The 13573-nt window shown below is 42.4% G+C and overlaps 1 protein-coding gene across 1 annotated transcript; it reads right to left on the bottom strand.

Annotated features, from left to right (window-relative positions):
- Positions 1 to 289: 289 nt before the first annotated feature.
- On the bottom strand, positions 290 to 1685 carry olig3 (oligodendrocyte transcription factor 3). The gene has a single exon (XM_079560248.1). The coding sequence runs from the start codon at positions 1590 to 1592 to the stop codon at positions 780 to 782; it is 813 nt and encodes a 270-aa protein (XP_079416374.1). The 5' UTR covers positions 1593 to 1685; the 3' UTR covers positions 290 to 779.
- Between the last annotated feature and the right edge of the window lie 11888 nt (positions 1686 to 13573).

Raw genomic sequence — 13573 nt, 5'->3', positions numbered from 1 at the left:
CTTACGAGGCTAACTGGTGTCACACTGGTGTGGGCCTAACGGTTGAAGGCCAAAGTTGAGGCCTGCGAAGTAAAAACTAGGCTGAATAAATGGATTAAATCATACGTGTTTATAAAAAAAAATGAAATATAGGACGTTAATTTGCTAAATTTATAGTCAGGTAAAGACCCTGCAAAAAGGCTCAAGTGGAAATAAATGTTGCAGAAAAGATAAAGAACGTCAGTATATGTGATCATAATGTGGATTTTATTGAAATTTTTTCCAGGATTTGGCAATAATAAATATCATCAATAATCAACAATGTACAAAAATAAAGACACTGGTCTCTGGCATCACAAATTCTGTTCAGCAAAACGGCCATGCTGTGATCATTGGCTTTTACACCTTACAGAAAATAGTGAGCGCACATGGGGACGCAGAAGGGCGCAAAAACACACTGCATGTTCACACACTGTACGGCCAGTCCTTGCTACAAGGCACAAAATACTCTTCGCTTTCACAAAATGATGATGAAATTAGGGTGAACTAAAGAGGTCCATGCAGCACAGACAAATGCCACTGCGTAACAGGAGACACAACTCAAGTCCGGATCCAACTTTTTACCTCTGGCAAAAATAATAAGTCCTTGTTACAAGGAGAAATAAGGTTCTTCTTTTAGACAAAGAGTCAAAACATACACACAGCATGCAGCGATGCCCAGACAAACTCTAATTTGTACAATATATACATTCCTTTACACATCTTTTACAGTGTCTGATCAGTCTTTGTCTGTCAGTGCGTTATTTCATGGTGTCCTTAATGCTGTCGGCCGTGAGCCTCGTGAGGCCGCTGGAGGAGATGGGGATGTGTGGAGGAGGCTGGCAGATGGTGCAGGGGCATGGCAGTCCTGCCCAGTGTTGGAAGCCCGGGCCCAGGGGCAGCGCGGTGGGCACCGGGGAGCCCTTCATTAGGGGGTGCGGGGGTCTCATGGAGGTCAGCCCGGGCAGAGAGCCAGGCAAAGACCCGGAGGTAGACGTGGAGAGCAGCGGGTGAACCTGATGTGCCGCCGCAGCTGCTGCTGCCGCTGCTACGGCTGCGGCCACGGGCCCTCCCGAGTGCCCCCCGGAGTGGCTCCCGGGCACTGTCCCGCAGTGGAAGGCGGAGTGTTGCCCACCGTAAATCTCTCCAACGAGCCGCTTCATTTCATCCAGGGAGCTCGTGAGCATGAGGATATAGTTCCGCGCGAGGAGCAGTGTGGCGATCTTTGACAGCTTCCTCACAGAAGGCCCGTGCGCGTAGGGCATCACCTCGCGCAACCCATCCATGGCCAGGTTCAGGTCATGCATGCGCTTGCGCTCACGGCCGTTAATCTTGAGGCGCAGGTTGTACATTTCTTCCTCCGTGACTTGTTTCTTTAGCTTGTACTTACTGCTGTTCTTGTCTCCCGACCGCAGGTGCTCTGGGGTCATTTTGTGACGCTCGGAGTGTGGGGTAGACGAGGACACGGAGGGACCCACGTGCTGGAGGTGGGGAAGATGATGATGCTCGCGTAAGAACATGTCATCCATGTCCGGGGAAGAGGCTCTGCTGCTCGTGCTGGAATCAGAATGCATTATATGTGCGCGTGGGCCGGGGTCCTCCCTCTCTTTCCGTTTACTTTCTCTCTTCTGTCTCTGTGGTGCGCGCCGTTAGCTGTGACTCCGTCCACTGCGCGTGTCAATATGTGTCTGTGCCGCAAGGCAGGATATTTATACGCGCGCAGACTCAGAGCCTTTCCTATTCGGCCGCGGGTTGAAGGGTTGACGGCGAAGGGGCGGTGAGCTGGGACAGTCCCATTCACTGCCATTATCAGCGCGCAGTCAGGGGCGCAGCGCCGCTCCTCTACACAGCTCTCCTTTTCTTCAGTACTTTTCTTTCAAACCTAAAATATATCCAAATGCACCAGAGTGTGTTTTTTTTAACTCGTCTTTTTGCGTGCTTATTTTAAAATCACCTGTATAGGCTACGATTGGCTACTTTTTCATATATTCAGGCTTCTCGTCTTACTTTTCCGGATAATGCGTAGAGCCTAAATTCCTTGAGGAAATAATTTCCTTGATGCAAACACGGTCAGTTCTCTTTTTATTCTGCTTTCTTTTTCTCAATTCAAATATTTTTTAAATCGCACTTTTCCGTTTAGAAAGGCCTAGAAAAAACACACTTACCACATTTAATTAGCCTTATTATATAGGCTATATCATCCTAAAACAGAAGGACAGCAAAACTATGCTGGCATGTCTCGTGCTTGTTCTCTGAGCCGGTTCTGCGGAAGGGGAGCTGGACAGAGGTCCACTGCGAGCATCTCTCCGGTGAACTTCACGGCGGTCAGCCTAAAGACGTTATATACGGCATTACGTCATACTTATAGCATACTACTATACTATGCAATTTCTCCATCTGTGAGATCAATAAAGTATCATCTTATCTTATACTACAACTACTACGACGACGACGACAACAACAAATAATGAAAATGATAATAATAATAATAATAATTCTGATTATTAATATTATTATTAAGTTGTACATTTTACACAGTGAAAATTTAATTTGCTTTTTTAAATTTAAGTCAATAAAACTACAGCCCTCCTGATTATAGATGGAAATGGCACATACTGTTGTTTGAGGGGTTTGTTGACATCTTATTTAGCCTCTTCATATAACATCCAAATGCACATGAAGAGTTCAGACAAACTTTAAGCCCTCTCTGTCCACTCTGAACTCTCTCCACTCTGAAGTGTCCACTCCAGATCTGTTTTGTGGTGATGGAGAGGCAGAGCAGGCCTTAACAAAAACGTGTGGACAAACACTGACCACCATCAGCTCAACATCCCTCTCCCCCTCTGTGTGCTCCTCCAAACCCCCATAAAAAAAACTGTCACAGATTATTCTCCACCGGATCCCCCTGGTCGAACCATAAAAAAAACTTGCATTCACATTCCTCATTGTTGGTCCAGCAAAAGAGTCCAGCTCATAAAGGTGCGGCCGTGTCTTTGCTCTCTCTTGGTGGCATTAGAAAGTGTAAAGCTTTGAATACCAATTGCTTGAACTGGACATATGTGAATCCGCTGTAAGCCTACTAATCCTGTCCCCAAGTGTTTCTTTGTGTTGGAGGGGACTGCCCCACACAGAGAAAGTGTTCCTAATCCTGCCAAAGTGTGATGATGTGGAGAAGAGTGAGGAGGGACCCTGATCAATACGTCTGAGTGGCAGATATGAGACTGGGTAGATCAAACTTTATTTCAATTATGTACCAAACTAAAGGTGTCAAATCAAAACTATTAAAACAAAACATAACTTGAGAACACAATGGTTTCTCTGCACTATAGTTTTAGCCACCAAAATGTTTTGCCTTGGTTTTATCAACATTTAAGATTGTATGTCATCTCAATGTGTTGTTCAAAGAAAGTATTTGTGAAAAACAGTGTAATATCTTCAAAGCTACAACTTTGGCCCTTGCTGCATTTATTTAGTGGGAGAAGCTAAGTTACTGAATGAGTCATATTGACAAGTACCTTTGTCTGTTTTTAACAAAAATAAAAGGCTTTGTAGCTCTGTTCAAATATTTGAAATATACCTTAATGAAGACAATGGCAAAGAAACCTAAACAAAATGTCTTGTACTAATCTGTTCTTAACCAGCAACTTTTATAGGCCTAAAATGTAATTATAATAATACAAATTTGGCTTTTTCTATCATCACTTTCAACTAGGGAGTCAGTTTCAGTCCCTTGGCACACAGCAGGTCTCCCACATCCTTCTCTCTCACTTCAAGTCATCTGGCTTAAATAAGTGCCCTCTACTATTGGTTACCCAGACAAACAGCCAGTTTCCAGAGCAGAGTCTGCTTTAACCAAGAGATGTGCTCCTTTAGATCAGACACAGCAGTAGTGGTGCCAGTGGTGGGTGGGCCAGAGCTAATGAGCCCAGGGCAGTAAAGAGTGAATGGAGGTGTCCCTCCTGGAGCACAGTAAGACCCTCAGAGCTGCCCTGCTGCTCCTGCACAGAGGAGGACGAGAGCAGAATCTGAGCGGGATATAAAGCTCACTTCATTGAGACGTGCTGTAAAGGTCATGGCTAAAGGTCGCTGCAGTCTGGTGCAATGAGACCAGACTTGACATGAGAAGTCCATGTCAACATACATTTGTTTTAGTGTCCTTTCTCTGGGCCGTTTACTGGCGTGAGCTTGTGTGATTGTTTTCCCACAGTTGAATGAACATCAGCAGTAATTTATTATCATGGTGAGGTAGATTTAGAGCGGGAGGTCATGAACGGCTAAAGACATGGTTAACAGATTCGGCCACAAAATCATGTGAGTGTGCATTTTGTTGCTATAGTGACAGGACATTCATGACTGAACAAATTTGATCCTATACTATATAAAAAGAACCATTTGCATTTTTTCCCTCATTGTCTGACATGAAACCAGAGTTAACTTTAAATTTTTTAGGTCAATTAAAAATGTTAAAAATATTTCTACACAGGTTTATATAACTTTTTGCAAAAAGCAAAAGTTTACTTACAGTAGATGTCATTAGTATTTGGTAGCATTGGCTTTAAACTATATAACTCAGGTCAAATGTTTTGGATTTGATGGTCCATTCCTTCAAGCAGAACTGGTGTAACTGAGACACAGAGGCCACCTTGCGTCCCATACATTTTCATCTGGATTGAGATCAGGACTTTGTGACCACTTCAAAACATTGACCATGTTATCCTCAAGCCACTTTGTAACCAGTTTGGCTTTGGCCTTGGCTGCCTGGCCTGCCAAACTACATGCTTTTTCAAAGACATGTAGTCTGGGAGCGAGCGTGATCTCAGCGATTTCCCGGTTGGCGTGACTGACAGACGGGATCAACCAAGCAGTTGGAAGCCTTTTGAAAACGCTGTTTCTTGCTCTGGTTTTAGGGATTTTATTATTTTCTGTATTATTTAAAACAGACGACAGAGCAGAAGAAAACAACGTTTCAGTCGCCCCGCCGCCATCTTTAAAGTTTTGGAAGAGTGCAGTGACAACTCCTGCCTCTCTGTCTGTGAGTGGTCCGACACCGGTAAAATCAGGAAACGATAGGCTGCGAGCAGCTTCCCAGACGGTTCTTCTTTTGAACAGAAAGGAGGAGCGCCCGGCTCGCCAGGCAAATGCTTGGGTCATTGTCCATTTGGAAGATCCATCTGCGCCAAAGCTTTAACAACATAGTGTTGTTTCTTCATGATGTCGTCTATAGGTGAAGTGCACCAGTCCCTCCCACAGCGAAACAGCCCCACAGCATGATGCTGCCACCCCATCAGTCACAGTTAGGATGGTGTTCTCAGGCTTGCAAGATTCCCCCTTTTTCCTCCAAACATGACAATGGTCATTATGGCCAAATAATTCATTTTTTTCCCGTCAGGCCACAGGATGTGTCTCTAAAAGTCTTTATCCCTTTTTTTATTTGCAAACTCCAATCTGGCTTTTTGATGTTTCTTTTGGAGTAAGAGCTAAGTAGCCTCTCAGCCCATGTCGGTACAGTACTTGTTTTACTGTGGATGAAACTCTTACCAGGTTCAGCATCTTCACCAGGTCTTTTGCATTTGATATGATTGATATTCACATTTCAGACACAGCACGTTCATCTCTGGGACACAGAACCCGAGTTCTTTCTGATCTGTATGATGGGTGGACATTTCCATTTCTTTTTTATGCTTGCGTATAAATGGTTTGAACCAATGAACCTGGCACCTTCAGGCATCTTGAAACTGCACCCAAGGATGAACCAGACTTGTGCTTCCAAGTTCATGACATCTGAGCTTTCTCAAATTGTTTAAAGGTTTAGTTATCTTAGTGTAACTTCTGACTTTGTAAAAAGTAACAAAAAAAATGTTTCTTTCTTCTGGCATTTAGCAAATAGAATTAAAAAAAAATGCTGATGTGTCTTTTTATAAAGTGTATGTAAAAATCTGATTCCAACTGTATATTTTTTTCTCCCCATTACTAGTCAGTACATTGACCAGAGACAACATTTGGCAAGGTATTTCTCACCATATTATTAAGTATAAGATCATTCTAATCAAATGTCTGCCAGTCATACCCTTAGTGATTCTTTAAAATACAATAATTTTGTTGATAAAATAACTGTGCTGAATGTCTCTTTCGGCTTAACCCTCTTTCACCCTGCGCTTTCATATCAGATAAAGTCTATGGGCCTAAAATCCTTAAAGGTGCATCATGTTTTTATAATTCTCTGAAAAGAATAGGAAAAGAATGTATTCTGGCTCCTCACAACTCATTTTCTCTAGATTTAATAATATGTAGCATTGGTTGACTCATGATATGATAAAACAGTTCAAAGTTCTTTGTTGTGAGCTTGTGTTTTCGTCTGAATATCAGATGAGGACAGGAACAGGGAAGAGAAAACAAACTCCTGCTTGGACTAACTTCTGAAAGGCGCCTTCTTACCTTGCGCTTTTGGACTAATTCTGCGTAAAAGTGGATATCAATAAGACGCGTCTCTCTCCTGCCTGTTCTAGTGTAAAGTAAACAAACCTTCAAATTACGCAGAGACTTTAATTAAAAGGATGATCAAACAGTGAAATCCTGTTAACTACAGAGCTAAGGAGCCTGAATGTGAAGCTACCAATTAATATGTGTGAGTCTGTTTTGTTCCAGGGAAGACACTGGCAGCAATTAGGCAAAACAAGAGAAATTCATGTTTTTAACTTATGAGGCGGACAGCTTCAGGTCTTGTTTGATATTGACAGAAAAAAAAGGAAAATGTTCTAATGCACTCACACGACTGTTGAAAGTACATCAGAGCGTCTTCATGTTGTTCATCAGTTTAGACCAAAATCGTTTCAGCCTCTGACAAACAACAAAAAGAGGATTTGTGTGATTACTTTTCCTGATGTGTTTTAATTCATTGCTGTTTGAGAACTGGTGCCTCTTCTGACTCGGATTCCTCTTTTAATTTTCCTCAAATTTGCTGATGATCTCGGTGATAGATTTTGACACTCGCCCATCTCCCGGGAAATTAAATACTAATCTCACATCGTGTCTGTTCTGCTAAATTACTGTCACTCTTCTAACACCATCATCTTGTTCGTTCCCTTAATCATTACCCTTTGATATCTTTTAGTGGTGACTTTTCACAGTCTCCAGTTCACTTCCAGGAGCCACTTGTTTCACTTCTCTTTTGCGCCACTGCCTGTATTATAAAGTGTCAGGAGAGTCACCAGGTAGGTCACATTCCCCCTAACTGTCCATAGCTGCTCTCTTTGCCACACATTTTAACAACCTGGTCCAAAACTTTAGTTGACTTAGCCTCTGTCCCCATCTATCAAGCGGGCAGCAGTACATGACCGGTGCACTCTTAAGTCCCCTGAATGGCGGCACTTTATTACTCCGTTGTCCTCCCTAAAAAAGTGGCATTTCCTAAGACAATATGTCATTTGTACTTTCATTGACGGCCCAGCTGCTTAGCGGTGTAACCTCCATCCACACACAGGTCGCTCCAGCTCTACCTCACGCCTCGCTCCTTACCCCACAACCGCACATGTCTAATCCCTCCAAACACACAAACAGGTCGGCTTGCGTGGAGACCACCGCCTCATTTTCTGGTCATGTGCGCCCATTTACCCGTGGCCAAAGCGGACACAAAGTGACACAGCCAGCAGAATGAAGCAGGAGAGGAGGAGAGGAGCTGAGAGGGGAGGCCCTGGGAGGTGGCTGATTGTCCCGAGCTGCTGAATGGGACGGTTAAAAGGAGAAGCTTGTTGCTTAGCCGGTGCAAGAGTGTGGTTTATGTGAGTATTAGTGATACTGCCGTCATAAACATTAATCAGACGGAAATGCAGTATTGTTTGAGTGATGTCTGCCATCATTATGCTTGGTAGACAATAAAGTTTTTCTATTCTATTCTAATATGACTGGAAATACAAAGGTTGTACAAGTTATAGTTGGAATCATTTAGTAAATAACAGAAGTGTGGCTGCCAATTCTCATAGGGGAGACCAGGGCTATTTGTCACGCAGGGGAATTTGTCACATTGCTAGTACTGATATATAATATGTGTATCCTCTTAATTTTCTCATTTGCACTGAAGACATGAGGACAGGACACATTTGAATAGTTTTTATGCCTTTTCCCAAACTTTATTTTTGTAGTGAGAGCTTCCCTTTAAAGGGAGGGTATTATTCAAAATGGAGCTTTACATCATGTCATTATGTCATTCCCTCATTAAAAACATGCCTGAAGTGTTGCCTTGGCACATTCACGTATTTTTGAGTAATCTGTAAAAACTCTGATGGCAGCCATTTTAGGGATAGGTTTGGCTGAGTCCTCCTAAGAACGCCTCCACCTCCTGGAGACGCCTCCGAGCTTTCGTCACCAGCCGAGTAACCAACCACTGCTCCTCAGCAGAACCCCCTCCCCACTGATGCCACAGACAGCGTGTGGAGGGGGCGTGTCGGAAAGGGTCAGAGGTTCTTAAAGAGACAGAGGCCTATTTCAAGACATTCGCTACAGCCATTTTGAGAGAGCAATTTTATACAAGGCAGTTATTTTAATTTACTGCATTTACAGACCAACAGAAGGTTTCGTCATCATTGTAGTGTGAGATAGACTGGTGCTATGTGATTGAAAAAAAAGCATAATACCCCCTCTTTAAGAGACTAGGTGCAAGCTGGTCATTTTATACTCACTACTGCCACCTCTGGTCTTACACCTAACTGCAGTCTCTATATTAAGCTACTGCATGACAGAATGTGGTACTGAAACTTTTTCAGTGGCAGTGCAGGATTTTAGAGGCAGTTGTGGTGAACAGGTCTGAGCTCATTCCACACATTAGGACATGACTGGAACATGTAGGGGGAGGAAAATACTTAATCTTAACATTTTTAAACTCCGTATAGTCCCTTTAAATTAGTGATCTGAAAGACAGAGACATTAGCTTTGACTTGAGCCATTTTCGAGCGAGCATGCTAAAGCTGTTTGTTGGACACTCTGGGTTATTTGTCACAAAAACAGAGGGGTCATTTGTCACATGGGGAATATCATGGTGGGACAATTTTTTTTCTTTCGTGTTTAATATGTTTTTATAATAAATATATATATATTAAATAAATATATTTTGCCGTATATTTGGGTCATTTTAGTGGATTTGTACATTTTACACATTTGCAAAATCAACAGTTAGTTCAAATGAGTGTCATGAACACATCTGGCATTGTGTTTTAAAACACATTTTGTCCTTTTATCTCAAAACGCAACAAAGCTACAAAGGTATATCAAATTTCAAGTTAGCATTAAAAACAATAGTGACAACCAACCCCACACCTTGTGACAACTTGCCCGGCATATGGGGCACATTGTCACAGTCAATTTTGTTGTGTTTGACGGCTAATAACTATTTATCACAATACGACAGAAAAAAGAGAGTAAGGTCAACTTCAAGTCAAGGGTTCAAGCTTTCATTTAATGCACGTCTGACTCTGAACTCTAGAAAATAGGTGTGACAAATAGCCCCGATCTCCCCTGTTCATGCACAGGTGGAGTAAAGAAAATAGGTGAAGTGTCTTGCAAGAGTCATTGTCAATATGCACCAGTCATACCTGTGGACCTATGAACAAATGCCACTGAGTCACTGTCCACCTTTATGAAACTGATAGCTTTCCTTGTTGGTGACATGTTCAGTCGCATCACTATGAGGCCAGGCTTGCGATATCAAATCTAAAAATGAAGACGTATCTTTTTTAAATGCACACTAAGGAACACTATTCCGAAGACCAGAGGAGTCAAGGATATTTATTCAACTTATTTATAGACCCCACAGTACGAACTTGTGAAGGTAATTTCCAAAGCACATAAATGCAGAAAGCAGGAGCATAAGATTCACATTGTTCATTGCTGGAGCTTGTCCAAAATGAAGCAGATCTTATATACTTTCCGAGAATAGGAGATAAATTGTCCATAAAATTAATCTTCTGCATATTTTAACGCTTCAAGAGAAAGTTTATGACCCGAGAACTGAACAGACAAAAGAACTTTATCAAACAGAGATGTAGAAAGGCCGATATGACTGGCTCCTATAGCACGTTGAATCATGGACTTCCCTGTGTAGTGTATGCGTGTTTTGACCACGAGCAGCCATAATAAAAAACACAACAGCACAAGACACATTTTTCAAGTTTGTTTGACGTATTTAAAATGCTAATAACCAGTTTATTATGTGCTACATCAAATGCAAATGTTCTGTTTTACTGCTGCAAAGTTGGAGGCGAAGCTATCATTTGCATATCTTATGTCTGTCTCCTTTGCATGCGCGCAGGAGCCGGGGTAGCGGGCAGACTCCCAATAAATAACATTAACAGGCACATTAGATAAACAAGTTCCCAATGATGTGACGATTAGCCGGGGGTACGGATCCGGTTGTCCTTTAAATTCAGGTGTTTGACATGGGAGCATATGTTCCTCCCAAATCAAAACAACACCGCCGTATCTGTGAGCAGAAGGATAAAAAAAAGGAAATTAGGAAAAACAACTTAACAGCAAGCGCTTTACGATGTTGAGGAAATGTGGGGGAAGAATTTGCCTCTTTAAGACCAACTGGCGACTGCTGCTTTGGTGTTTGTGTGTGTGTTTGTTATGGAGACAGTTACAGCAATAGTTTAGACTGCTGCCTAAAGTCATGATCACTTTGGAAAGCCATTGAGAAACACACCAGTATATGAAGTCCATAAATGTAGCTATATATTACAGTTAAAGCTGCGCCGCCTGTCAGACAGCAATGCATTATGGGTATGAGATGAGTACATCGACAGTTTGAGGCACACTTACAATGCTCAGCATGTTGTAGTGATTTGGTGTCATATTTTGGCAAAATGTCGCTCTTAACTTTGTTTTAACCTCCAGAACTTTTGAAACTAAGTACTTCTCTGTAGCACAATAATGTCTGATAATCATTATTTATTCAATCTGCACTTTGCTTGTTACTAAACATATCTTTACATGTGAACACGTACATTCACAGTAGACACGGAAGCGTCTTGCACAAGGACACAACAGCAATCTGTTCAAGCTTGCATCAAACCTCCAGCCTTTGGTTTAGGGGTCAATGCTGTTCACTGACTCTCTTTTCAGACAACTTTACTTGATATGTGGAATCACATTAAAGGAGCCAAAAACATCTTTATCTGGTGGCAAAAAAAAAAAAAAAAATCCCCATTTATTGATGCAATAAATGAGAGTAACTATTAATTACAATGGGTTACAAACATGGATTCAGAATAATTTTGCAACGCAGAATCTGAAAATGACATCCTATTTTCTGTATCAGATTAGGTTTTTGTGCAAAGTGTATTTATTTATTTTTTAATCGATTTTTCACTAATTAGGATGCATTTTTTAAACTGGGGGTTGCTTTATTTGAGTAGTTTTCATTTAAGATTTTGTGTAGCAAAACATACACATAAATGCAAATTATGTAACAACCAACCCCACTTAATTGTGGACAGAGAGGCACCAGGACGGAAGACTTTATAAAGACAATACCCTTCGACAATGGCCAAATCATTGAAGTTACACTTATACTTATTATTTACGTATTTTGCTTATTACACATGAAAGGTACTGATCCAAACAACGTATTCTCTTTATACAGGTTATACAGGTTATAATATACTGCATGTTTGTTATTTTTGATTTAAACCAAAGACTCTGAAAAATGAATCAAAGACAACATTCTACCAAAAGGCCATTCTAAGTGAAGTATATAATGGATAACAGCCAGGCGTTATTATGTCCTCATTTGTCTCACTCTCCATTTATCCGCTGTTTTGCCGTGAGGTAATTCGTGCTGATGCTCATTTGTTCCCATTTTACTGTACACATACTCGATACTCAACTCAAACTCCACTCTTTTCTCTGAGACACAAACAAAGTGTTGCGGCTAAAGCTGTCTTTCGGCGCTCCTCTCCTCTCTCACCAAAGTCCCACCATAATCTCAGTCTCCTTCTCTCTTGCTGCTCCTAATCCGCTCCATAGCCGTGAAAACAGTCCATGGGAGAGAGGTGACCCGTTCTAATAGGCCTGGCCCACCACCCACAAACTGGAGCCCTGGTGGGTCTAGTCCAGCGCGCACACACACACCGAAACCCAGCGCCTCATCTGGGTTTACATTGTACATTGTAAGAGGTTGTGATCAGCTGGATAGAGTGGCGTTGGCTAAAGCCCCATTATTAGCCTGACTTGGCCCTAACAGCACTTTTATAAGAGACGATGGAGCAGCACTGGTGTGTGCAGGACAGGCAGGTCACTGGTCTGGTAACATGCAGGGATGAACAGTTTAGCTTCATCAATTGTGGCATATGAGCCATCAAAAAGTATCTTGAAGAGTGTCACATAGTGTACTTTCAACATGTGTTCTTTTTGTCACACTATCAGGTGAAGAACAAACCAGCTGAAGATTTTGAGATAACAATTCAGATTCAGTAGCCAATTGTAGCCTCCCTATGAAAAGGTCTCGGTCCATAACTTCAGCAAGACCGCATTTTACATCCGGTTCCTTATCGTGATGCCCCCCCCCCCGTGGAGCCCACCCCAGTCTAACCTCTGAGCCAGGCTGTTAGCAGTTAGCTCCTCTGGCCGCCAACAGATGGGTGACAGGTCCCCGGACAGGCTCCATGTGGGGGGGGTCAGAGCCTCTTTGGGCGGCATATGACCACGCACGCCCCTGCTGACAAAATGGTACGTGCCATTCACAGAAAAATCATTAGAATAATTCAACATCTTTGTTTTTGCTTTGCTTGTGTTCCCTGGAGGAGCAGAAGCAAGTGCTGGGGAAAGGGAATAGATGCTGCTGCCACAACAACCCAACAAATGAAGCTTCCTGTGACAGCAGACAACGTTGGTAATTGAAACAAAAAATAAATGGAAGAAGGACTGACAGAACCACTTTGAGCTAATGGGGATCTGCTACTCATCAATAACTGACCAGTATTTAAGCATTATGCAAGCACAATATAGACAGCATGCAGCCCCATCGGTCAGGAGGACGGGTCCGGTCAAATATAAGAATTTAGTTGAGTTTATTACTTTATAAGAACAATGTGCAAAAACATACTAGATATAGCTTTCCATCGGCAGGCCCTGAGCAGGTAAGTTAATACATTACAAAATGTGCCCAGATACATCCAAACCACTCCGATGTGTCATCACAGACAGGGACTGTTATGGTAGGCAGAGGTGCAAGCTGCAGTGCACAGCTGAACAAGAGTCTATGTTGGGTAAATGATTGACCTGACGTGTGTGTATGTATGTGTTTCTGCAACATCCACCTCACAATTCTTCAACCTCGTATTTATATGTGCCTCTTCTCTGTGTTTTATAAATGGGAGCTGATGTGACTGGGCTGATTTATGTCCTCACGCTAATGAATTATACACATTTGCAAAGTTGGTGGGTGAAGTCTGCCAGATCTGTGCCGCCCCGCTCCTCTCCCGCTCCATCTGCACCTAAAAGACCCTCGCGGCCCGACAATGAGGTGACCATGTCAACGCCTGAGCCGAAACAGAGGGGATGTAAG

This window comes from Gobius niger (genome assembly GCF_951799975.1).
Source record: "Gobius niger genome assembly, chromosome: 7".
Taxonomy (NCBI): Eukaryota; Metazoa; Chordata; class Actinopteri; order Gobiiformes; family Gobiidae; genus Gobius; species Gobius niger.
Note: the sequence above shows the minus strand (reverse complement) of the source record. Positions and strands in the feature narration are given on the sequence as shown.

Bases quoted from the DNA above. Each gene is read 5' to 3' on its own strand.
- olig3 (XM_079560248.1), bottom strand. From the start codon at position 1,592: ATGCATTCTGATTCCAGCACGAGCAGCAGAGCCTCTTCCCCGGACATG.